The 19545-nt window shown below is 47.6% G+C and overlaps 1 protein-coding gene and 3 long non-coding RNA genes across 13 annotated transcripts; 3 read left to right on the top strand and 1 right to left on the bottom strand.

Annotated features, from left to right (window-relative positions):
* Window positions 1-1080: 1080 nt before the first annotated feature.
* Window positions 1081-3872, top strand: LOC127333501 (uncharacterized). Of its 6 annotated transcripts, XR_007871231.2 has the most exons (6): window positions 1083-1524; window positions 1612-1796; window positions 2024-2378; window positions 3009-3120; window positions 3204-3264; window positions 3433-3872. It is a non-coding gene; the product is annotated as an uncharacterized lncRNA (long non-coding RNA). The 6 variants fall into 6 exon arrangements; XR_007871232.2 differs by having other exon boundaries at window positions 1081-1524; window positions 1595-2378; XR_007871234.2 differs by having other exon boundaries at window positions 1082-1524; window positions 1665-2378.
* A 636-nt stretch (window positions 3873-4508) lies between these two features.
* Window positions 4509-6906, top strand: LOC127333500 (cyclin-T1-4). The gene is made up of 3 exons (XM_051359878.2): window positions 4509-5700; window positions 6139-6230; window positions 6346-6906. Exons 1-3 carry the CDS (start codon window positions 5540-5542, stop codon window positions 6420-6422), a joined length of 330 nt encoding a protein of 109 aa, XP_051215838.1. The 5' UTR covers window positions 4509-5539; the 3' UTR covers window positions 6423-6906.
* Window positions 6907-8168: 1262 nt separating this feature from the next.
* Window positions 8169-11069, top strand: LOC127333503 (uncharacterized). 3 transcript variants are annotated; one of them, XR_011751942.1, is made up of 4 exons: window positions 8172-9035; window positions 9671-9814; window positions 10220-10304; window positions 10516-11069. It is a non-coding gene; the product is annotated as an uncharacterized lncRNA (long non-coding RNA). The 3 variants fall into 3 exon arrangements; XR_007871235.2 differs by having other exon boundaries at window positions 8169-9814; window positions 10148-10304; XR_007871236.2 differs by having other exon boundaries at window positions 8182-9814.
* Window positions 11070-11493: 424 nt separating this feature from the next.
* Window positions 11494-18992, bottom strand: LOC127333504 (uncharacterized). 3 transcript variants are annotated; one of them, XR_007871238.2, is made up of 5 exons: window positions 18242-18992; window positions 17925-18131; window positions 12149-12420; window positions 11940-12070; window positions 11494-11856 (listed from the first exon to the last, which is right to left on the bottom strand). It is a non-coding gene; the product is annotated as an uncharacterized lncRNA (long non-coding RNA). The 3 variants fall into 3 exon arrangements; XR_007871239.2 differs by having other exon boundaries at window positions 11495-11856; window positions 18548-18988; XR_011751941.1 differs by having other exon boundaries at window positions 11495-11856; window positions 12149-12372; window positions 18548-18988.
* Window positions 18993-19545: the final 553 nt, after the last annotated feature.

Here is a 19545-nt window from a genome sequence, read left to right as displayed (position 1 = left end):
CCGGGAGAGCCGCAGGCGGCGCTCGCGGCATCCCGCGAGCGGCGCGACCTCGACGAGCTGGCCAAATGGCCGCACCTCGCCGAGACGGCTGCGCGCCTCCGCGCTGGAGGAGGCGGCCGGGAAGGCCCAGGAGGACGCCCGTGCGGAGGCGTGGGCCTTCCTCGAGATGGCACGCCGGCGAGAGGAGGCCACGCGCCGTGCGCGCTCCGGGAGGAGGAGGATCGCCGGCCGCGCTCCCCGGTAGAGGAGGAGCGCCGGGACACGCTCCGGCTCGAGGCGGAGCCGTAGGCCGCAGCGGAGGAGCAGCTCCGAAGGAGTCCGCGCGGAGGGCACGGGCTGCGCAGCCGGCGAGCCCTCCGGACCCGCACTCCGCCGGGAAAGGGCACAGGGTCGCCCTGCCGGAGTCCCCGGCGCCCTCCGGCGTTTCGAGCCGGAACAGCGCGTCGCCGCCGGGGGGCGTCGTCCTCATCGACGGCGGCGACGACGAGTACTACTGAGAGTAGTACTGCTGCCGGCGACCACCGTGCTCGCAAACCCTGGCTAGGGTTTGCTTTTTTTTTTAGTTTAAAGCCCATATAGGGCTTTTTTTGTGTAAAAATTGCCCAAAATAGGGCTAAGTCTAATTAACCACTAGTTTAAATTTTTTTTGTGTTGTTTTTCTTTTTCATTTTTGTTTTTATTTTTTTATTACATATGCGTTGCGTCCGCGCGTTGGGCGCAGCAAGCAACCCAAACGGACACGCGGACGCGGACTGCTGTCCGGGTGTCCGCTCGGCCACCCAAACGGCCCAAAACGGACGGCCCAGCGCGTCCGTTTGGGTCGCTCGGTTGGAGATGCCCTTAGAGAAGCTATAGTACTCTAACTTTCCTTCTTTCAAACCATATGATTAGAATCCAAATAAATTAATTTAGTTTGCATAATACAAATTAGTGTTATGCCTTTGAAGTAATTACATACAGAGAAAATTATGGTGCAATACATTCGCAAAAAAAAATTATGGTGCAATAAAATTTAGTTTAATTTTTTTAATATCTACAGTAATTAGCTTTAGTAATTAATTACATTGCAAAACAGGGTGATTATGCTACAGGAGTCTGCCGTCGCGTGCAGTAGGCGGTTCAAGAAATTTGGGGATAGACTGCTCTGGCGATTGCGGCTGGCGGCGAGCAGCTATGGAGATCGCGGCGGCCGGACAGCGGCTCAAGCTGGTGATTAGGGCGGCGATGAGCGGCTGCAGCTTTGGAGATCGCGGCGGCGGCGAGCTGCTGCAGCTGTGGGGATCACGGCGGGCGGCGAGCAGCTACAGCTGTCAGCTGGGGATAGGGGCGGCTTGAGCCGTGGCGAGCTATGGGCGCCGTCGGTGCGTACGCGAGCGGCAGCAGTGTCGCGGACTCCGCGGCGTGAGGAGCTCGCGTACCGTCGGAGTCCGGCATCGCCGCGTGTGGTGGCTACGGGCGGCGCTGGGTTTCCTCGGCGTCGTGGTGAGCAGGGGCAGCCCCGGCTGCCGTGGGCGTAGCACGCAGGTGGGCTCTCTCTTATCCTTTCTTTCTTCTCTATCGTACATCAATTTGTTGAGTTTTTGTTAGATTTCAGTTAGATTTCGTCCCCAGCTGCAGAGGTGGATCCACTGACCGCACTCGGACTCCACCTGCTTGCAGCACAGAACGTTCTGCCCTGGCTACAACAACGATCGAGGAAGAGCGGCGTTGCAACGTTTTAGATTTAGTCCAGGCAATTACTGCTTGGATTGATTTTTTGCTGAATTTGTTCGGAGCAAAAAGCATTCTGGCTGCAAGTAGGTGTTCAATTCTAGTTTTTGTTGCTTTAATTATCAATGCAAATTAGGGGCCGCATCAATTAGCTTGTGTGCACCAGTTCTAGTTCTTTGTGTGGCTAGCATCCACCGTACACCTGTTGTAAAATTCTTTATCCGACAGTTTCTTTTCTGAACTAAGGTTGTGTGTTAGGACGTAGCCCACTTACCAGCTGCACCTCATTTTTTCTCCCGAGTTTCTAATCCAGCATATACGGTGGCGACTGTGTGAGCGGCGGGTGGATTCATATGCGAGCGGCTGGTGGGCTCTGCACCGACCGTGTCCTCGGCAGCATCGTGGTCAGCGGGTGGAATCAGCGGCGCTGTTGTCGGCGGGTGGAATCAGCGGCGCCGTGGTCGGCGGGCTAAACGGGTTGCGGTGTGGTCGCCGGTGGCAATGCAACGTGGTGAGCGGCGTGTCGCAGGAGGCCGGTGGCTGCGGGCGGCATTGGCATCCAAGTGGCATCGCCGCATCGTGCAGATTGCTCGCTTCTTCAGCAAAGGCGGCCGACGCCAAGTTTTTTCAACCATCCATGCAGCAGCTGTCGCCGGAGACATTCTACTGTAAGCATCATGTTCTTGCCATCAGATACTCAGATCCAGCATTGTTTTCCCTTTTCGTATGTGCCGTTGGATTTTGCAATCTACATAAAGCTCAAAGACACTTGTAGATGTCTTCACGTGCATCATAATGCATCGACTGTCTGGGTAATAAAGTTCGGGATACATTGGTAGTTTATGTAGTCTTAGAAGCTTATCACTTCAGTAAATCAAGATTAGAAGCTTATTGATTCAGTTGGTCAGGATTAGAATCGGACATTTTCTGAATATTTTTTGCCCTGTCCTTAATATTGCATAGATTGTTTGGGTAGCTAAAATATTGTAATAACTTGGCATTTTCTGAGCAGCTAATCTTGCAGGGACAGATATGAATCGAGTAATATGCCTTCACTACCATAAAATGTCGGCACGCAATATGCCTTTGATTTGTTCTTTGATAGATGCAAACCAAGTTACGACAAGCTAGCCATCTAGCTCTACATGTACAAATAAAAAAATCTTGGCTCCTCATGTCTCCAAGGCAATACTAGCATATGGTAGCCTTTTGAGGTGTCCCAGTTTAAATAATATAGAGGTGCAATCTCTGCATCTTGTAATTGTAAGTACTTACTGTTAATTGTCTTGCTTTTTCAGGTGTTTAATGATTTCAATGCCAGAAACTCGATGAGCTGAATATATTAAGGCTATTACAAGGAAGCACCTCTTTGTGGCCACTGTAGAGATAGCAGTTGTACTTGTACCCTAGGTAATGATACTACTATAATTTTTCTGTTCCACAACTGATGAGGTTTGTGTTACTGTCGTAAGCTTATTTCCGTGTGTATGCAGGCTCTTATCGTCGAGTTCCTTGGCAGCTGTGGTTGGTACCAATTGGTCTTGCTCTTTCTAGGTAAAATTCTCCTCTGTTAATAAAATATAACAGCTCTTTCTGTTATTATTATAGGATATAACTCTTTCTATAATGAAGAAGATAAATTTTGTCGCAGCAGAATTTTATTTAAGTTTCAACTTTTAAGATACATCAGGTACATGATGTGTTAACATTTTTCTTGTGTAGCACTCCTGGGAAATCATATCGCTGTTCTAGATCGTGCCTTCTCGGATATGTTGTTGTCTTCTTGGCATGGAAGACTGCTGCGTGGCTTCTCCTCTGAACATCTAATGAAGCGACAAAAGTCGGCATTGACGACATTAGATAGTTTCTTTTGTCAGGGTTTATCATGCCTCATACATGAGCTATAATTATCTCTGATTTGAATTGTGTATATACTAGGCTTCACATGTAATTATTGCGTCTACAGAAATATTATGTGTATTCCTTTCTTATTAAATCTCTCATACACTAGGATTTCGTAAGTTGCTAGATTTGTAATACACATTAGGATCATGGTTTTACGGCGCATAAGGCAAATTAAGCCTTGTTATGACACTAATTTGTAATACACATTAGGAGTATTTTTTTTAATGGTGTGTAATCATGACGGCCAATTTTTACAAGCGCATTATTGTTGTTGCATTGGGACATCCATTAGTACTTAAGTTGTTTTGTTAAAAGAAAAAAATCTTACGTTTGTCGCGTGGGATGAATCAATGGAGGTGTTCCAGTCTTACGTTGCCATCACATTTTGTTTTTTGTTTTGAAACAACGTTGCCATCACACTTTCTTACATGAGCTGGCGCAATTTTTATACATACATGGTCTTTACGGAAATAGCTCATGCGGCTCATGCATTAATTTGGGCTGAATCGATGGTGTGGGCTTCTGATTACACTGGGCACACGCTTTTTTACATCGCACGAATCTTTCTTTAGCGCGCGCGTGAAACCCACGATCGATGAGTGCAGTTGAGCGGATGGGCTCATGCCCAGCCTGAGCTTTTTACGTCACATGCTCCATTATTTTACGTCGCCTGGCTCGCGGGCTGGTGCGGCATATCGCACGGGCTGGTGCCCGGTCTGGTGGGGTGCAGAATAACTCTATTAGGGCTTTCTGTCAAAAAAAAAAAAAAAAACTCTATTAGGGCTCGTTTGGTTGACCCCATTCCGCTCGGGTTCCCTGGCTTTTCCCCCGCCGGATAATCCCCGGGTGGAATTACCCTGGGCGAAACTACCTGACCGTTTGGACACCTAGCAGCCCGCCGATCCGCGTCCGTTCCGCTTCGAACCCGGGGAACCCGTTCCACCACGAGCGAGGAGCGGAACAGAATCCACGAGGCGACGCGAGAGGCGACTCGCGGGCGACGGCGACGGCGACGGCGACAGAACCACCGCACCTCCCATCTCCTTCCCACCTTCGGCGACCGGACCCAAGCCCCGCCCCGCCCCTCCCCACCTCTGGCGCCTCCCCTCTCCAACCGCATCCTCGAAACCGAGTCTGTCGTCTCGCGATGGAGAAGGCGACGGGCAGAGATGGGACGCCTCCAACATTCTTCCTCCGCCGGCGACCGGAGCAGGGGCCTACCGAGTGCATCGCCTCCAATTCCCTCTCCTCTCCCGGATTTCCCCTCTCCGGTGGCGGTTGTCCGAAGATCTGCTCCGCCCAGATCCCTGTCCCTCCGGCGACAAGGACGGGCGGCGGTCCCGATATTCAGATCTACCCATCCTCTTGCTCTCTTCTTTGAGGTCAGCATCACTGATATTGATTTTAGTTGCAGGCGACGGATCCTGGAGTACACGAAGTCTTGGAGGAGATGAACAACTCTTGGGCAATTTGCTCTCTTACACTTCCCTACTGTATTGGTTTCTTTGATACGAAATCTTGCATCTGTTGTTCGGCTAGTGAGTAGAGAAGCAACATTCTGATTGGTAGCTTTAACGACTGTTACGATTTTAATGCTTGATTTTTGGGCCATCAACGGAAGGAATCATGGATGATATATGCGAAATAGCAGCGGCAAGGCTGAGATCATCAGGCCAATGCATTGTTTTCTAGGGTACTCAAGTTTAATTGATGGATTTGATTCTATCTGGTTTGGTGAAATTTAGATAAACACCGGGTTCATAACTTCATGTACTGGAGTAGTAATTTGGTTAATGGTTAGTCTTACGTGAGCTTAATTAAATCCCTGCCATGGAAAAACATAAGGTGTGTCGTGTATTGTTCCTCCTCTTCAGCTAGTTGTCTACTTAGTTCTATCTTCTTATCTAGTACACACAAGGGTACCATGGTTTCTGCTCTAACAGATGGCTCTTTTAGGTACCTCAGCAAGGAGGAGATCGAGCGAGGGTCGCCATCGAGGCAGGACGACATGGGCGTCGGCAAGGAGGCCCAGCTCCAGGCCACCTACTGCTCCTTCATCCGTGACGTCGGCCTCCGGGTCCGGCTGTAAGCATCCTCTGCACCCTTTCGTTTTGTATATATAGTACACTGGTTCCTGAATGATGATTGTTCATCCCTGGGGCATCATAACTTGTATATAAACGAGACTTCTGAATGTTGCCACTTTTACAGTTATCTCTGTTATCTGCATTCTATGTTATCTGTTATTTCGTTGCAATCTATGTTATCTGCAAATGCCATGAAGAATTTACGCTGTTGCTCGCGTTTATGTGGATTATCCTAACTGCTCTTTTGATATGTGGATTATCTGTTCTCTGTTATTTTTTTCATGGTGTTGGAGGAACTGAAAGTTTCTTCCTTGTTTTTTTCTTCTGTTGCATTGAGTATAACTTGAGTTTATAACTGCGTATTAGGAAGTTATCTATTCTTTATTTCAGACTTCACCAGTGCTGCATGGTTTACAATGTCTGGTATGTGTTGCAGCACTAAAAAAGAAGGCAGTGCAGCTTTTGAAAGCAAAACTTCATCAAATAACCTTCGAAGAAGAAAAAAAACTGTCCTTTTTGCTGTAATAGGTTGGTATTGTAGAGTTGTAGCACTTTCAACCGGTTTCGTGCATATAGTGCGTTTACATCTGACAATGAAGATTCATGTTAATCTAAACCTAAATTTTTTTCACTGAAACTGCAGGAGGATGGGCGGAGGGTGCGCGCTCGAGGAAAAGCGTCCATGTCGTCGGCCATGGCGGGCATGCTCCCCACGGATGAGGTGTGTTGGATGTGGTCACGGAAAAGGGTGGGAGAAAGCGGAGGAAGAGAGTGTGAGCTCACTGTGGTCGATCGGCAAGCTTGGAAGAGAGCGTGAGCTTCGGTGCTCTGGTGGCGTTGTCGATGAGGAAGAGACTTGGTGGGCAAGCTCCCGCGAGGGACGAAAACAGGAGCGTGGCGACAAGGTCGAAGCAGGAACGGAAGCGGCACAACCTTGCTTCCCTGCTCAGGTACTAGCCCTCTGTCGGCGCGGCCTTGCTCGAGCCCCTCGTTGGCGAGCGGAGCAGCCGTAGGAGCGGACTAGCGTATGTCGTGGCGGCTATTTACTATTATGTTTATGATTGGTGTCCCATTATTTGCCTGGAGATTTACAAAATGATGTATGCTTATGTTGTTGTGGTGTGAGTATTCCTTGAAATTTCTGTATTAATTTGTATGCCAGAATTTTCATTTTTTTTTGAAAGAACGTACTATTTTGGCCTTACTTTCGAATTTGGCATGTTCCGTTCAGTTCCACTCTGTTCCCTGCATTTTTTATCCAAATAGCAAAAACTTGATTTCCCCGAGCGGGAGGGGAAGCGTGGGGTTCCCGAGCGCCCAGGAAAATTCGCGTCAGGGGAGTAGTTCCCTGGGTTTTGGACCCCCTACAACCAAACGAGCCCTTAGACATCCTGGATGTAGAATAAATAATTCTGCACCCGGTCTAATCACGAGCCAGTGTCCCCCGAACCTGGTGCGGTCCGATCTTCCACCTTTTCTCGTTTTCTTTTTATATCGGTGGTTTTATTGTCCGGTCGTGGGCTATACGGAAGCCCACCACGAGCCTGCCGATATTGTTTTCTCATGGGTCAACGCACGAGCGGTTTTGGGAGCGAGAAAAGGTGGAACGGGGTCTCGCCGCCCATGGAGCTCACCGGCGCAGCTTCCCTTCGGCGATCCATGGCGTCGATGTACCCGGTGGTCCCGAGGGAGAGGAGGAGGCGGATGCCGGTAAGGGTATCTTGCGTCGGCCACGGAGGTCCACGTCCACCTCAGGTACTACAAGGCGGCGCCACGGAAAGCGATGTGGTGAGGGACCATTACCAAGCTCCAGGCTATGGGCCACGTCGCTGGGGACGCACGCAAGGAGAAAATCCTCTGGGTGACCCCTCTCCATCCCACCTCACCTATCGATGTGTATGCTTCAGAATTTCAGATTAATCACGAGCATGATTTACAGAGGGTGGTTTGGAATCCCGACGGCTTCAGGCGAGCGGCGAGTGGTCCCAATCTCGGTCGCCGTGGATATTGACCTCAGCGATGGGAGGGGTTGCGGCTGGCGCTAGTGGTTCCATTGGTGCTGTCAATGTTCTACATGGGAGAAGAAGATGCTGTCCTGGCCGGCCTCCACCTCCCAAGACGAGCATGTACTATCCACCCCTAGAGCATCTCCAACAGTCGCGGTAAAACGGTCAGGTGGTATAAAAAGTGTCGGTTTGGCGCGCGCGGGCGCCCGCCCGAAGCTCCAGCGGACGCGGAAAAAAGGCGCGCGCTAAAAACTTTGCCGCACCCGCGCGTTTGCGCTATTCCGCGCGGGAAAGTTGCCGCGTGGGCTGCCGAGTGCTATAAACGCGACACGCGCCAACGCGCCAACCGTCTGAAGATTCCACGCGCCGCTCCGCCTCTCTCTCTCTCTCTCTCTCTCTCTCCCCACCGCTCTCCCTCCCGTCGACGCTCCACCTCCGCGCCTCCATCTGCTTCGACGCGGAGATCCGCTCCGGCGGATCCGCCTCGGGACATTCGACACGGCGCACGAGGCGGCGCGGGAGTACGACGCCGTCGCCTGGCGCCTCGGACGCTCCCGCCGGACGATGAATTTTCACAACGTCTGGACGCGGGAGCAGGCGGAGCAGCTCGCGCCGCCGTCGCCGGTCATCACGCGCGAGCAGCAGCACTGCCAACGGGAGCTCGAGCAGCGCCTCCTCATCGCCGAGCGCGACGAGGCCCTCCGCCTCGAGTGGGCGCGCCAATTCCCCGAAGACGTCGCCGCCATGGAATCCTTCTAGGCGTAGAAGGAGGAGGAGAAGGCGGCGGCGAAGGCGAAGAAAAAGGCGAGCCGCGAGAAGCGCCGGGCGGAGTCCGCGGCGAGGAAGGCGGCGAGGAAGGAGGAGGAGAAGAAAAACGGCGCAGGGCCGTCCACCATCATCCTCTCCTCCTCCTTCTCCTTCGAGTGGACTTCGACGCCGGTGTCGGAGACTACTTCGAGTAGCCACTCGTCGGACTACGACTGTGAATCGAAGTAGGATTAGACTAGTTTAAAATAAAATGTCGCGATGTATCGTTGAACTTTTAATATATTTCGTATTTTCAATTAATTTTTCATATTTTGTTTGATCTATTTTGAAACGAAACGGTCGAACTAGCCATTCGCGACGCGCCGCGCGCTGCATAATGGCGCGCCCGGCGGAGGAGCACTTTTCCCGCCCGAGCACGCGCCGCAAAATGGCGCTTCCGGTGGGGGAACTTTCACCGCCGCGCGCGGTATCTGTTTACAGCGCGCTGCAACATAGGTATAGCGCGCGGATATATGCCGCGCCTGTTGGAGATGCTCTTAGGGGTCAACAAGCCACGCTGGTACGTAATTCTCACACGAATTTGATTGCCCACTTCCCAACCCATCTTCATTACATGTGTATTTGTTCAAAGTACCATGTGTATTCTTCAGTACTGCTCCCAAATCTCCGGTCACTTCCATATGCATTACATCCCAGTAGTTGTTGGTTTTTATTACGTAAACATTCATGGATCTGCAAATTGGAGTTAGTCTTCAGTTACAATGAGGTGGGCTTGTTACTGATCCTCACCCAGCATGTCAGTCTTCGCAGAACTTTTGGTCTAATCTGCCATCAAACTTGGAGTGATCCTATATAATAGGATTTTTTTTGTTCATTATGGTTATCGCTTGTTAATTTCTGTAGCATAAACAATATGGGAATGTGCTATTTTGGTGTAATCATGCGATGCTAACTAGGCAGATAAGAATGTGCTATTCAGTAACATTACTGTCACCAGGTGTTTCTTGTAATGCGTGAGCGGGCATTGCTGTTATAGCTGTGAATCTGTTATATACTTTGGGAGAAATCTGGGATAAAGGAAGATGTTGCTTATGGATTCATTTACTAGTTAGTTCTGATGAGAATTCTTGCTTGTGCCAAGCACGTAGGTTTCCAGATTCCTTTTTTTGTGCCTGACAAGTTATAAATTTTCAGGAATCTAACAATAAATGGGGGACGGAAGAATATGAATTCATAGGACTTGGGAGACAAAGAGCAAGAATCTAGCGGCAATGTTGCGCAGATGAGAAAATGTCAGTTGTTTGTATTCATGCTGTACCTAGACTGGTGTCACTTGAGGTGAGCTCAAGCCTGAATCCAGCAAGGTTTTTTCTAGTTCAGTTTCGTGTTGCAGTTTTAAATTGTTTTGTGGTCTAGTTGCATCGCTGCCAACCTAGAAATCCATAGTTCTTACAAATACAAGCCCTAAATCATATTTCAATCCTCAAGGTAAATTTTGCCAGTAGCTAGTTGACTTGACTCTTTGGAATGGGTATATCAAATACGAATGGCCGCTAACATGATGTATGAAATCTAGTTCAATTACCTATTATGTTGTACCATGATGTTATGACTCTGTCTTCTGAATTATGAATCAGTTTGCAGCTGCTTATCTAATCTTGTTATTTGCAGGCCGCTGACAAATTAACCATATTCATGCCCGGAAAGGAACCTGTAAGCTCATCATTTCATCTCTGTCGGCAGAAGAGCTTGGAAGATTGTTGGCTCGGATACAAGCAACAGGAGCTGACATAGTGAAGAATATTATCAAATACTTGTGCATTGCCAAGTGAGTTTACTGTCTAAAACCTCTGCAATCTTTGTATCTTAGCTATGCACTAGTATGAGCTCTTTATGATTTTTTGTATTCATACTTCATAACATTAGTCCAGAAGGCTGTTTACATGTAACTGAATCACAGATTTATTAGTTTGAGTAGGTCTTTTGCTTATTGGTTGGGTAAGCGATCTGACCCTGTGATGACATTATCAAATTGCCAGGCTGACAGCGGGAAGCAGAGATGCAGCGGAGGATCTGAAGATGCAGTGCAATAGTCGATATTGGAGCTACCGTCCACACCAAAGGCCTCAGACACCCAATGGCAGTGGCGCCTTGGCTCTTATCGGTGGCAGCAGTAGCAGCACCTTCCTACTGGAGATCAGCTCCCTGGGCAAGTCTCTCCGGCACTGGTTATCACAATGCGCCGGAGAAAATTCTAGTGACAGTCAGAAGATAAGCTACGGCATGAGCTAGCGTGCAAGACAGTGACATAATTGTGTTGGTTAGCTGTGGTCTTTCCCACGGTAGATAAGCTATGGGAGTAATCAGCGCCAGAAGCAAACTGTAATTAGTGGATCTAAAGACTCTTTTCAGAAGCTGGAATTTCGTGGTACCTGAGTGGAAATTATGGTGTTTGTTATGGTGTTTGCTACGGAATTCTTACGTTCTAGACAACCGGTTCAGTTCAGTTAGTACTGAATCCTTCGGTGAACAATAGAGCAACATATGTTTGCCAAAATATTATTATGCTTTTTCCAAACAACTAATTGAGTCAGCCAATCAGGTTGCTAACCATGCAAGGGGCGTAAGAAAAATAAACAAGGCAAACGTAGGATAGCTGGAAAGTGACACTCGAGCCAGGCTAAACCACCTCCGTAGGGTGCGTGTGATGTAAAGGTCACTTTTTTGTTTTTAAATTTTATTGTGCATTATTTGGAATTCGCAAGCTGATAATTAGCTAGTCTGGCATATTAGTCTACCATATAAGCATGCATGTGCATATACTTAACCGCTAAGCTAGCTAGCAGACTTCAACTACAAAAGACCCGTCAGCTCTACAAACAAAAACTTTTAATCTGCTAGCTAGAGAGAGATCTGTTAAAATTGGGATACATAAGAAATATGGGAAGTATGTACGACTTCCAGTACATCGGTTGTTTCTTCCAAAGATATTATGTTATCACACAAATCAACATCAGACCATGTAAAATATGGTATACGATGGGACATAAAAAAATGTGAATTACAAAATGTCACTTAGGTGACATCGATCATTCTTGCAGTACAACAATTCCGGATATGATCTGCTAGATGACTCCAATAGAAGGAAGCATTCATAAGCAAGTAGTACATTACATGGACAGGACATGAGAATAAAGATATTCAGCTATATACAAGAGTGCAGTTTGTTTTAGGGAGAGTATGTACAAGGGGAGCTTCAAATCAAGTTTTTTAGATATGGATTTTCATCGGTCTGAACTTCCCCAAATAATCGGGTAAAGGCCTGGTTTGATTCAAATCATGTAAGATGATGCAGGCGAGCTATGCTGATTCGTCTCTGTCTGCAACACAAAAACTATTGATGAGAATTCACAAGACTAAAAGGATAGCATCTTAAGGCATTAAGTGGATTGAATGAAAATACCGGGTCAATGTTACAATGAAGCTGACTCTCCAACGATCAAGGTCAACACGCTGTACTTGAAAGACAGAGCCAAAGCCTCACCACATGAGCACTTGCTCACGCCAAGGGAAGCATTGCATATAAGATTAGATCTGCCAGAGTTTGAAATGATTATAAAATAACAAATAGTCAGAATCAAAAAATAAAAACAAGGCATAAGTAATACTTACTCCATCAAACTTATGTCACATACGAAGATTTCCTGCAGAGCAAAGCCGCTAACAAGACTACAAGAAGAATCTGACACACTTATTTGTCCGGTGGAACTTCAAAGAAGAAAGTAGCTTGGAACTTAAATGTTTATTTCTCCTGCTGCTCTTCGGTGGTTGGGTTCCATGGAAGACATTAGCGTAAGGAACAACCTTGTTCTAGGATTTCCTCGACCTGGACAAATCTTTGAGGGACTCAAAACCATTGCCTACTAATGTTGGTGGTGGCCTTCCTAGCACGAACATCAGACCACATGCACAAAAGCAAGACAATAAGAGTTACTAAAACAACTAAAATAAGATGCACCTACGACATGAAAAATAAAATAAATTTATGAGGATGGTATTATTGTATTCCCATTTTTGTTTAAATGTATGTAGCTGAGTCACCTAGTGTTATTTCTCAAACAGGAGCATCCTATCTAGAGCACATTATGCTAGTGAAAAATATACAGTAAACATGAACCAGCAGTGAAGCAATTGCATCAGTTCTAGGTAATCAGAAAACACAAACAAGGAAAACAGATACATGACTCTCAAACTGTTGTTGTTAAATAGGTGTTGCAGCTTGTTCGGGTTAAGGCGGAGCATGCCCAAGACAAGCTTGTGACTAACAAGGATGGAGCGTAATATTTTTAAACAACTCGAAATTGCTAGCACAAAGGCTGAATTTTCAGCAAACATTCAGGTCTGGCAGAAAAGAGGTATGAAGCATTACAACATCGGATTTCTGGGAATATTTCAGAGAGTATCTTGTATAAATCAGACAGTACAACTACCGTGTTCGGTTTCAGTAGAGGAGCTTTGTTCAGAATGGTAAATTGTTAATACATATGCAATGTCCACGAATGGACATTTATTCCTGAGCTCCGTCCCATGTTACTCAACTAGACCATACAAGTCTGATAGGGAAAGGCATTTTATTGCCCTGATATTTTTGTGTATATTACATGGATAGACAACCTAAGAAAATGATAATTGTAAAAGTAACTTATTCTTGGATTCACTTTATATTCATTTTCAGAAAGTCGTTTTATCGTGGGCCGCAAGCTGAAAATGTTAACATGATAGATTGTGATTTCGAGTTCCACTGTACTTGCTATTTGTTCTCTCTAGATCCAACTTTACTCATCCCTGTGCAAAAATGAAACGCGTCCTGCCTCTCTTGCACTAGTAGGAAAACCCTTATAGGCGGAGCTTAGTTCTGTGGCGCACCCCTAAGAATGCGCCACAGAATTTTATTTTGTGGCGCACCAGGGACGGTGCGCCACAGAAATAGCTCAATTTTGTGGCGCACCATGGAACACTGCGCCACAAAAACTTGGTGGGGCTCACACCCTGTCACGCCCAATCCTTGGTTTTACTTTTTCTACGGCGCACTGCACTTGGTGCGCCACAGAAATAACGTATTCTATGGCGCACTGGCCTCGGTGCGCCACAGAAATAACGTTTTCTGTGGCGCACTGGCCTCGGTGCGCCACAGAAATAAGGTTTTCTGTGGCGCACTGGCCACGGTGCGCCACAGAAATAACGTGTCCTATATCATGGCCGTACCCCTCCCTCGCCCGTATACCACTCTCTCCCCTCTCCCCTCTCCCCGCGCCGCCGCCTTCCATGGCGAGCGCTGCCGTCGCCGTCGCCGCCGCCGCCGCCTTCCTCCGCGAGGGCCGCATGCCGCCACGCTCCACCCATCCCCGCCACCAGCAGCACAAGCCGCTGCGGCGTGGAGGAGGAGGGGCCGGCGCGGCGTCAAGGTGGAGGAGCCGCCGCCGCGTCAAGGTGGAGGAGCCGCCGCGACCTCCACCCCTGTCGTCGTCGTCGGTGAGCTCCTCCACAACTGCCATCATCGTCGGTGAGCTCCCTCCCCTCCCCTCCCTCTTCCTCCCCCGCGCGAGCACAACGTGCTCGACGAAATGCTCGCTCGGTTGGCTGGCCAGGTCGGCGTGGTTGAGGTCGATGTCGTGCTCTTGCTTGTGCTGCTAGGTTTATTGCTGTTGTTGCTCTGGATGCATTGCTGCTGTTGCTCTGGATGCATTGCCCCTAATCGTTTTGCTTCATATGATGTTCATATGAACACCAGCTACTAGCAGTGACATGCTATATTGGCCCTATCTGCTCCAAAGGTTCCATTTGGAGCCTGGATTGCTAGTGGTTAGTATATTGTTATGCTGCTAATCCTTGTTGTTGCTTGTCTTAAGCAATAGAAATTGTCAATGCCTCTCTGTACTTGCTTACCATTAACTGGTGAGCTAGTGATGCTTATTGGAGTGTTCTATATCAGTGTAGCTTACTGGATCATATGTACATGTTGTTTGTGGAGGTTTACTGCCACTTGTTATTGATGAACCATGTGATGGTAATGATTCAATTTAATTCAATGATGTTAATTTGATTTCCATCCTTTGTTGGAAATAAATCCATGTCTGAACCTGTACAAGGTAATGAAGACTTGCTCACTTGGTATTGCTTGCTAGTTGGACATTTGGTTGGTTTTGATGCTACTGGTTCATTTAAATGCATGAAATGCTACTATGGTATGCTACTGTGGTATCCTTGTGAAGAAAATGATGGATTCTTGTGAGCTTATGGTATGCTACTATGCTACTGTGGTATCCTTGTGAAGATTTACTTGATGGAATCTTGTGAGCTTATGGTATGCTACTATGCTTATAATGCTCTGATTAGTGGGGATGCTTACTGGATCATATGCATATAGTTCATATAGTTCCCTAAAAAGAAAGAATGCTCCCTGGCCAGATGCTTGATGTCTTGGCTCAGCCAATGATGCAAAGGCTGAGGCAAAAACTTGGATAAGAACAGATACTAAAATGTGTTACTACCAAGGTTATTAAGTTTCTGATGGTTTAAAAGACTAGGTGATGCTAGGTTATTAAGTTGGCTGTCAAGGTTGGTTTTATCTGGTTAACTTGGATAGGCTATGTGTTCTTGCTTACTTATGCATATCCATCTCTACTGGATTGACTAGCTCAGGCTTGGCCTCTCTCTTGCCAGCATCACTTGGTTACTACCAAGTGATGAATAATCCCTTATGGTACCCCAGCTTTGTTTTGAACTCAACTGAGTAATGATAAATTTCTATTTCTTGTTGGATTTGATGAAAATAGAGATATCCACAGTAGGGGATCATGTAAATGAATGCCACTGTGGTATCCTTTGAAGAAAAAGGACTGTTTCTGATGGTTTTAAAAGGCTAGGTGGTGCTAGGTGATTAAGTTGGCTACCAAGACTTGTCTCATCTGGTTAGCTGGGATATGCTATGTGTTGTTGCTTGTTTAGGCATATCTATCACTTACTGGATTTACTGGTTCTTGATTGGCCTCTCTTTTTCCAGCATCACTTGGTCTATACCAAGTGATGAATAATCCCTTTGGAGCATCTGCTCCATGCATGCTATGTGTGTTTGAGCATCTTGACTTATGTCACCATGGTTGCTGGTTTGGTGGTGTTTTTGTACTTGCGATGATTAGATGGTTGGTTGATCACTCGTACACTCGGGGGTGGAGCAAGTGAGCCTGGTGTGATGGCACAAATATCAATATCTTGTGCATCCTACCTGGCCTCACTTACTCCATCCCTGGATGTTAATATTTGTTTCGACCAACAAAGTATGAGACATTCCATTTAGTTCATACTAGCTACTTCTTAATTGCATTGGCCTTTCTTCCATTCTAGTGCCGATGATTAAATTGTTTGGTCACTTGTACACTCTGGGGTGGGGCCACTGAGCCTGGTGCGATGGCACAAATATCAATCTCTTGTGCATCCTACCTGGCCTCGCTGACCCCATCCCTGAATGTTAATATTTCTTTCGACCAACAAAGTATGAGGCATATGATATCTAGTTGAGATACCACTTGGCTCTTTCTTCCATTTTAGTGCCGATGATTAGAATGTTTGGTCACCTATACGTCGCAATATACTTTGTAGACGGGCCCCCCTTTCCCCGGCCGCCGTTCCTTGAACGAGTCCTTGACGAGACAACAACGCCGACATGTCTCTTTGGCGCAGAACCACGCCAGTCCCAGCCGTCTCCCTTGTGGTCGTGTCTCCTGCGCTCTGCGCTTTTCTCCATGGCCGGACCACGATTGGACTCACCGGGGGAATAATGATAATCGCCATCACCACTATCGTCAGACTCCACAGGTGTAGAGTACTTTGCAGTAGATGCCACTTTTCTTCTCTCGCCGTCCAGTGAACGAGTCCTTGATGCAAAGACCGTGCCGGCCTCTGGGCAGGCCGGCACGGTCTTTGCATCAAAGACTCGTTCACTGCACGGCGAGGGAAGAAAAGTGGCATTTGCTGCAAACTGCTATGCTCCTATGGAGTCTGGCGATAGTGTTGATGGCGATTATCATTATTCCCCCGGTGAGTCCAATCGTGGTCCGGCCATGCAGAAGAGCGCAGGAGACGCGGCCACAAGGGAGGCGGCTGGGACTGCCGTGGTTCTGCGCCGGAGAGGCAGATCAGCGTTGTTGTGTCGTTAAGGACCCGTTCACGGAACGGCGGCCGGGGAAAGGGGGCCCTTCTGCAAAGTATACTGCGGTGTATACTGCAACTATGGTTTCTGACCATAGTATTTGTGTTGACCAATAATGTATGAGGCACTTATTCCATTTTGTCATTCCATTTGCTTTTAGATTTTCAAAATGCCGATGATTAAAATGTTTGGTCCCCGTACACTTGGGGGTGGCGTAAGTGAGCCTGGTAAGATAGCACAAATATCAATCTCTTGTGCATCGGACTTGGTCTCACTTATGCCATCCCTGAATGTTAATATTTGTGTTGACCAACAATGTATGAGGCATTTATTCCATTTCTCTTGTGCATCGGACTTGTTGGTCTCACTTTCTTCCATTTTCATCATAGTAGGAACTGGATATGAAGACCCCGATGCAAGCGAGCCTGGTGGGTAGAGATGAGGGAGCAAAGGAGAAACCGGATGAAGACTACTTTGTATCTCGAAATTGTGAAATTTGTATGAATTAAGAGTTGTATGCAAAACATTTGTCTATATTGTTGTATAATGTGATGATGATGTATAATGTTGCTATGTTATATGTGTCCATATTATATCTGTCTATATTATATCTGTCTATATTATATCTGTATATAACCTGTATACTGTGTATAAAACCTGTATAATACACCAGGCAGTATAAAATCGAGTATACCTGTACAATGTTCTGTGGTGCACCAAAATGTAATTCAGTGGCGCACCTGTTTCTGTGGCGCAGCGGGAACCATGTGAGCCACAGAAACCTTAATTCTGTGGCGCACGGGCCGCTGCGTCACAGAAACCTTATTTTTGTGGCGACGTTTCTGTGGCGCACCAGCCATGCGCCACAGAATCACTTTTTCGTGCGCCACTGATGAGGCTTTTCCTACTAGTGTTGGCTCTCCTATTTTTTTTAAAGGTGTTTAATCTACAGTTGGTTATACTCATTCTAATAGGAATAATCTATCAATCCTAGAGCTTGACCTCTGAAATATGACATTTGCAAACTATTGAAGATGGGGATGAGAGAATAGTGGTTGGTAGTTTTAAGTTTTAACCTAAATCAGTGCATCTGCCTACCAGATGAACTGACCGGAAAGAGGCCAGGGGTAAGGTTAAGGATTTGCTTTGCATACCATGAAGAGTATGATGTAATTGACATCATCCTAGGTGATTTTACATACAAAAACTTTCACAGAACAGAATGGCGAGCTACCGGACCTAACGTCGAAGTTCACCGGCGTTCTCCGCTCGCCGTGAATCGACCCACAACATAGCTCAGGGGGTCTGCCACTCACTGCGATGCAATCCGCAACCACCACCCCCTGCGCCGATGCTGAGGCCACTCTCAGCCACCACCCGCCGCGCGGACCGGCCAGGCTGCTGACGCGGTCACCACGCCGCCATTGCCTCGGACTGACCTGAGACCTACAGAGATCCAAGAATGCATATGTTTATCATCATGTGTCCAATCTCGTATTGCTTAGTCTAATAGTGAACATTTGATGGGACCAGAACAGGAAAGAATGGAGCTGAACCTGAGGAATCATAGACACACACACAATGACACAAGTACACAACAGGATTAGTAGCTCTGTTTATGGGCATACATAGAAAGAATGGTAGCTGAATTTGAGGCAGCCGTAGGTCTAATCTGGAGGCATAAGTTATTTTCGATTTGTCCCTGACATCATCCAATCTGACATATCGGACCATATAGCCTCATCTATGCAAATTTGTGTTCAATCTTGGCTGACAAAGAAAAAAGTGCACATATCTGGTTTTGCGGAGGCCATAATGAAATTCGTGCACGCTGATTAAACATGAGCAAAAGCTTCATGTACCTTGCAATTGCAGGGGATGCGCCAGTACACACAGAATCTGAGGGTGAGGCCGCCGAAGTCACCAGCTATCGCCACCCAACGGCCGCTCGTCCCCTTCCGCTCGAGTGGATGTAAGTTCTGTTGAAGCCAATCACACCACGCCGCCATTGCCGCCGCTTCGGACGACCGACCACGTGACTGCTGATTTCACCCGCCGACGAGGACGCTAACACAGTCAGCGCAGAGCACGCCTACCTCTCGCCGCTCGCTTGGACACCAAGCCTCCCTACCTCTCGCCGCCGAACGCCCACCCGCTCGCCGCTGCCCAAGTTCCGATTCCCCAACCGCTCACTGCCGACACACTCCATCAGAAACCCAAGAAGAAAAGGAGTTGCGGGGGTAGTGGGCTAGCTCCCAACCACACGACCCATAAGAAACTGTCTGTGCAAAAATATTACACGAGGTACATGTACTGCGACCTGAAGTGGTTTCAAAGTAGCATATGCCATAAAATTATGTCGCACGATTTGTGACGTTGTGCAAGTGATCAGAGGTCCCATGTGTTTCTGAACAAAAACTTATGTTGATTTCGCATTTTTAGGTCGTCTGGGGCGCGTTTGGTAGCCTGGGCCTGATTCGTGGCTCACTGGCGCGATCATGCAAGCACACTTGCGCGTCCAGAACGAGCCACGGGCTGAATTGGCCTGTTGTTTGGTAGGTCGGACTGCATCGGCTGGGCCAAAAAGGACTTTCTGTTTGTTTGCCTGCAGCCAAGCCCAAAACTCCATGGAGATGATATTAGGCTTGTTTGGTACCATCCAGGCATATCTACGGTTACCTCTTCTCTACGACGGGTAGCCTTACCATGCTCTCACCTCCCATCACACAGAAATCACAGTTCATGATAGTTGCAATCAGTTCACGAAATCATCTCTAGCTACTACGAATGGTAGTTCATAACACAGTGCTCCCTAGCTACTACGAATTGCAGTTTATCATAACGGGGCCGTTCAACATAC

Source organism: Lolium perenne, chromosome 2 (genome assembly GCF_019359855.2).
Source record: "Lolium perenne isolate Kyuss_39 chromosome 2, Kyuss_2.0, whole genome shotgun sequence".
In the NCBI taxonomy this organism is placed as follows: domain Eukaryota; kingdom Viridiplantae; phylum Streptophyta; class Magnoliopsida; order Poales; family Poaceae; genus Lolium; species Lolium perenne.
Note: the sequence above shows the minus strand (reverse complement) of the source record. Positions and strands in the feature narration are given on the sequence as shown.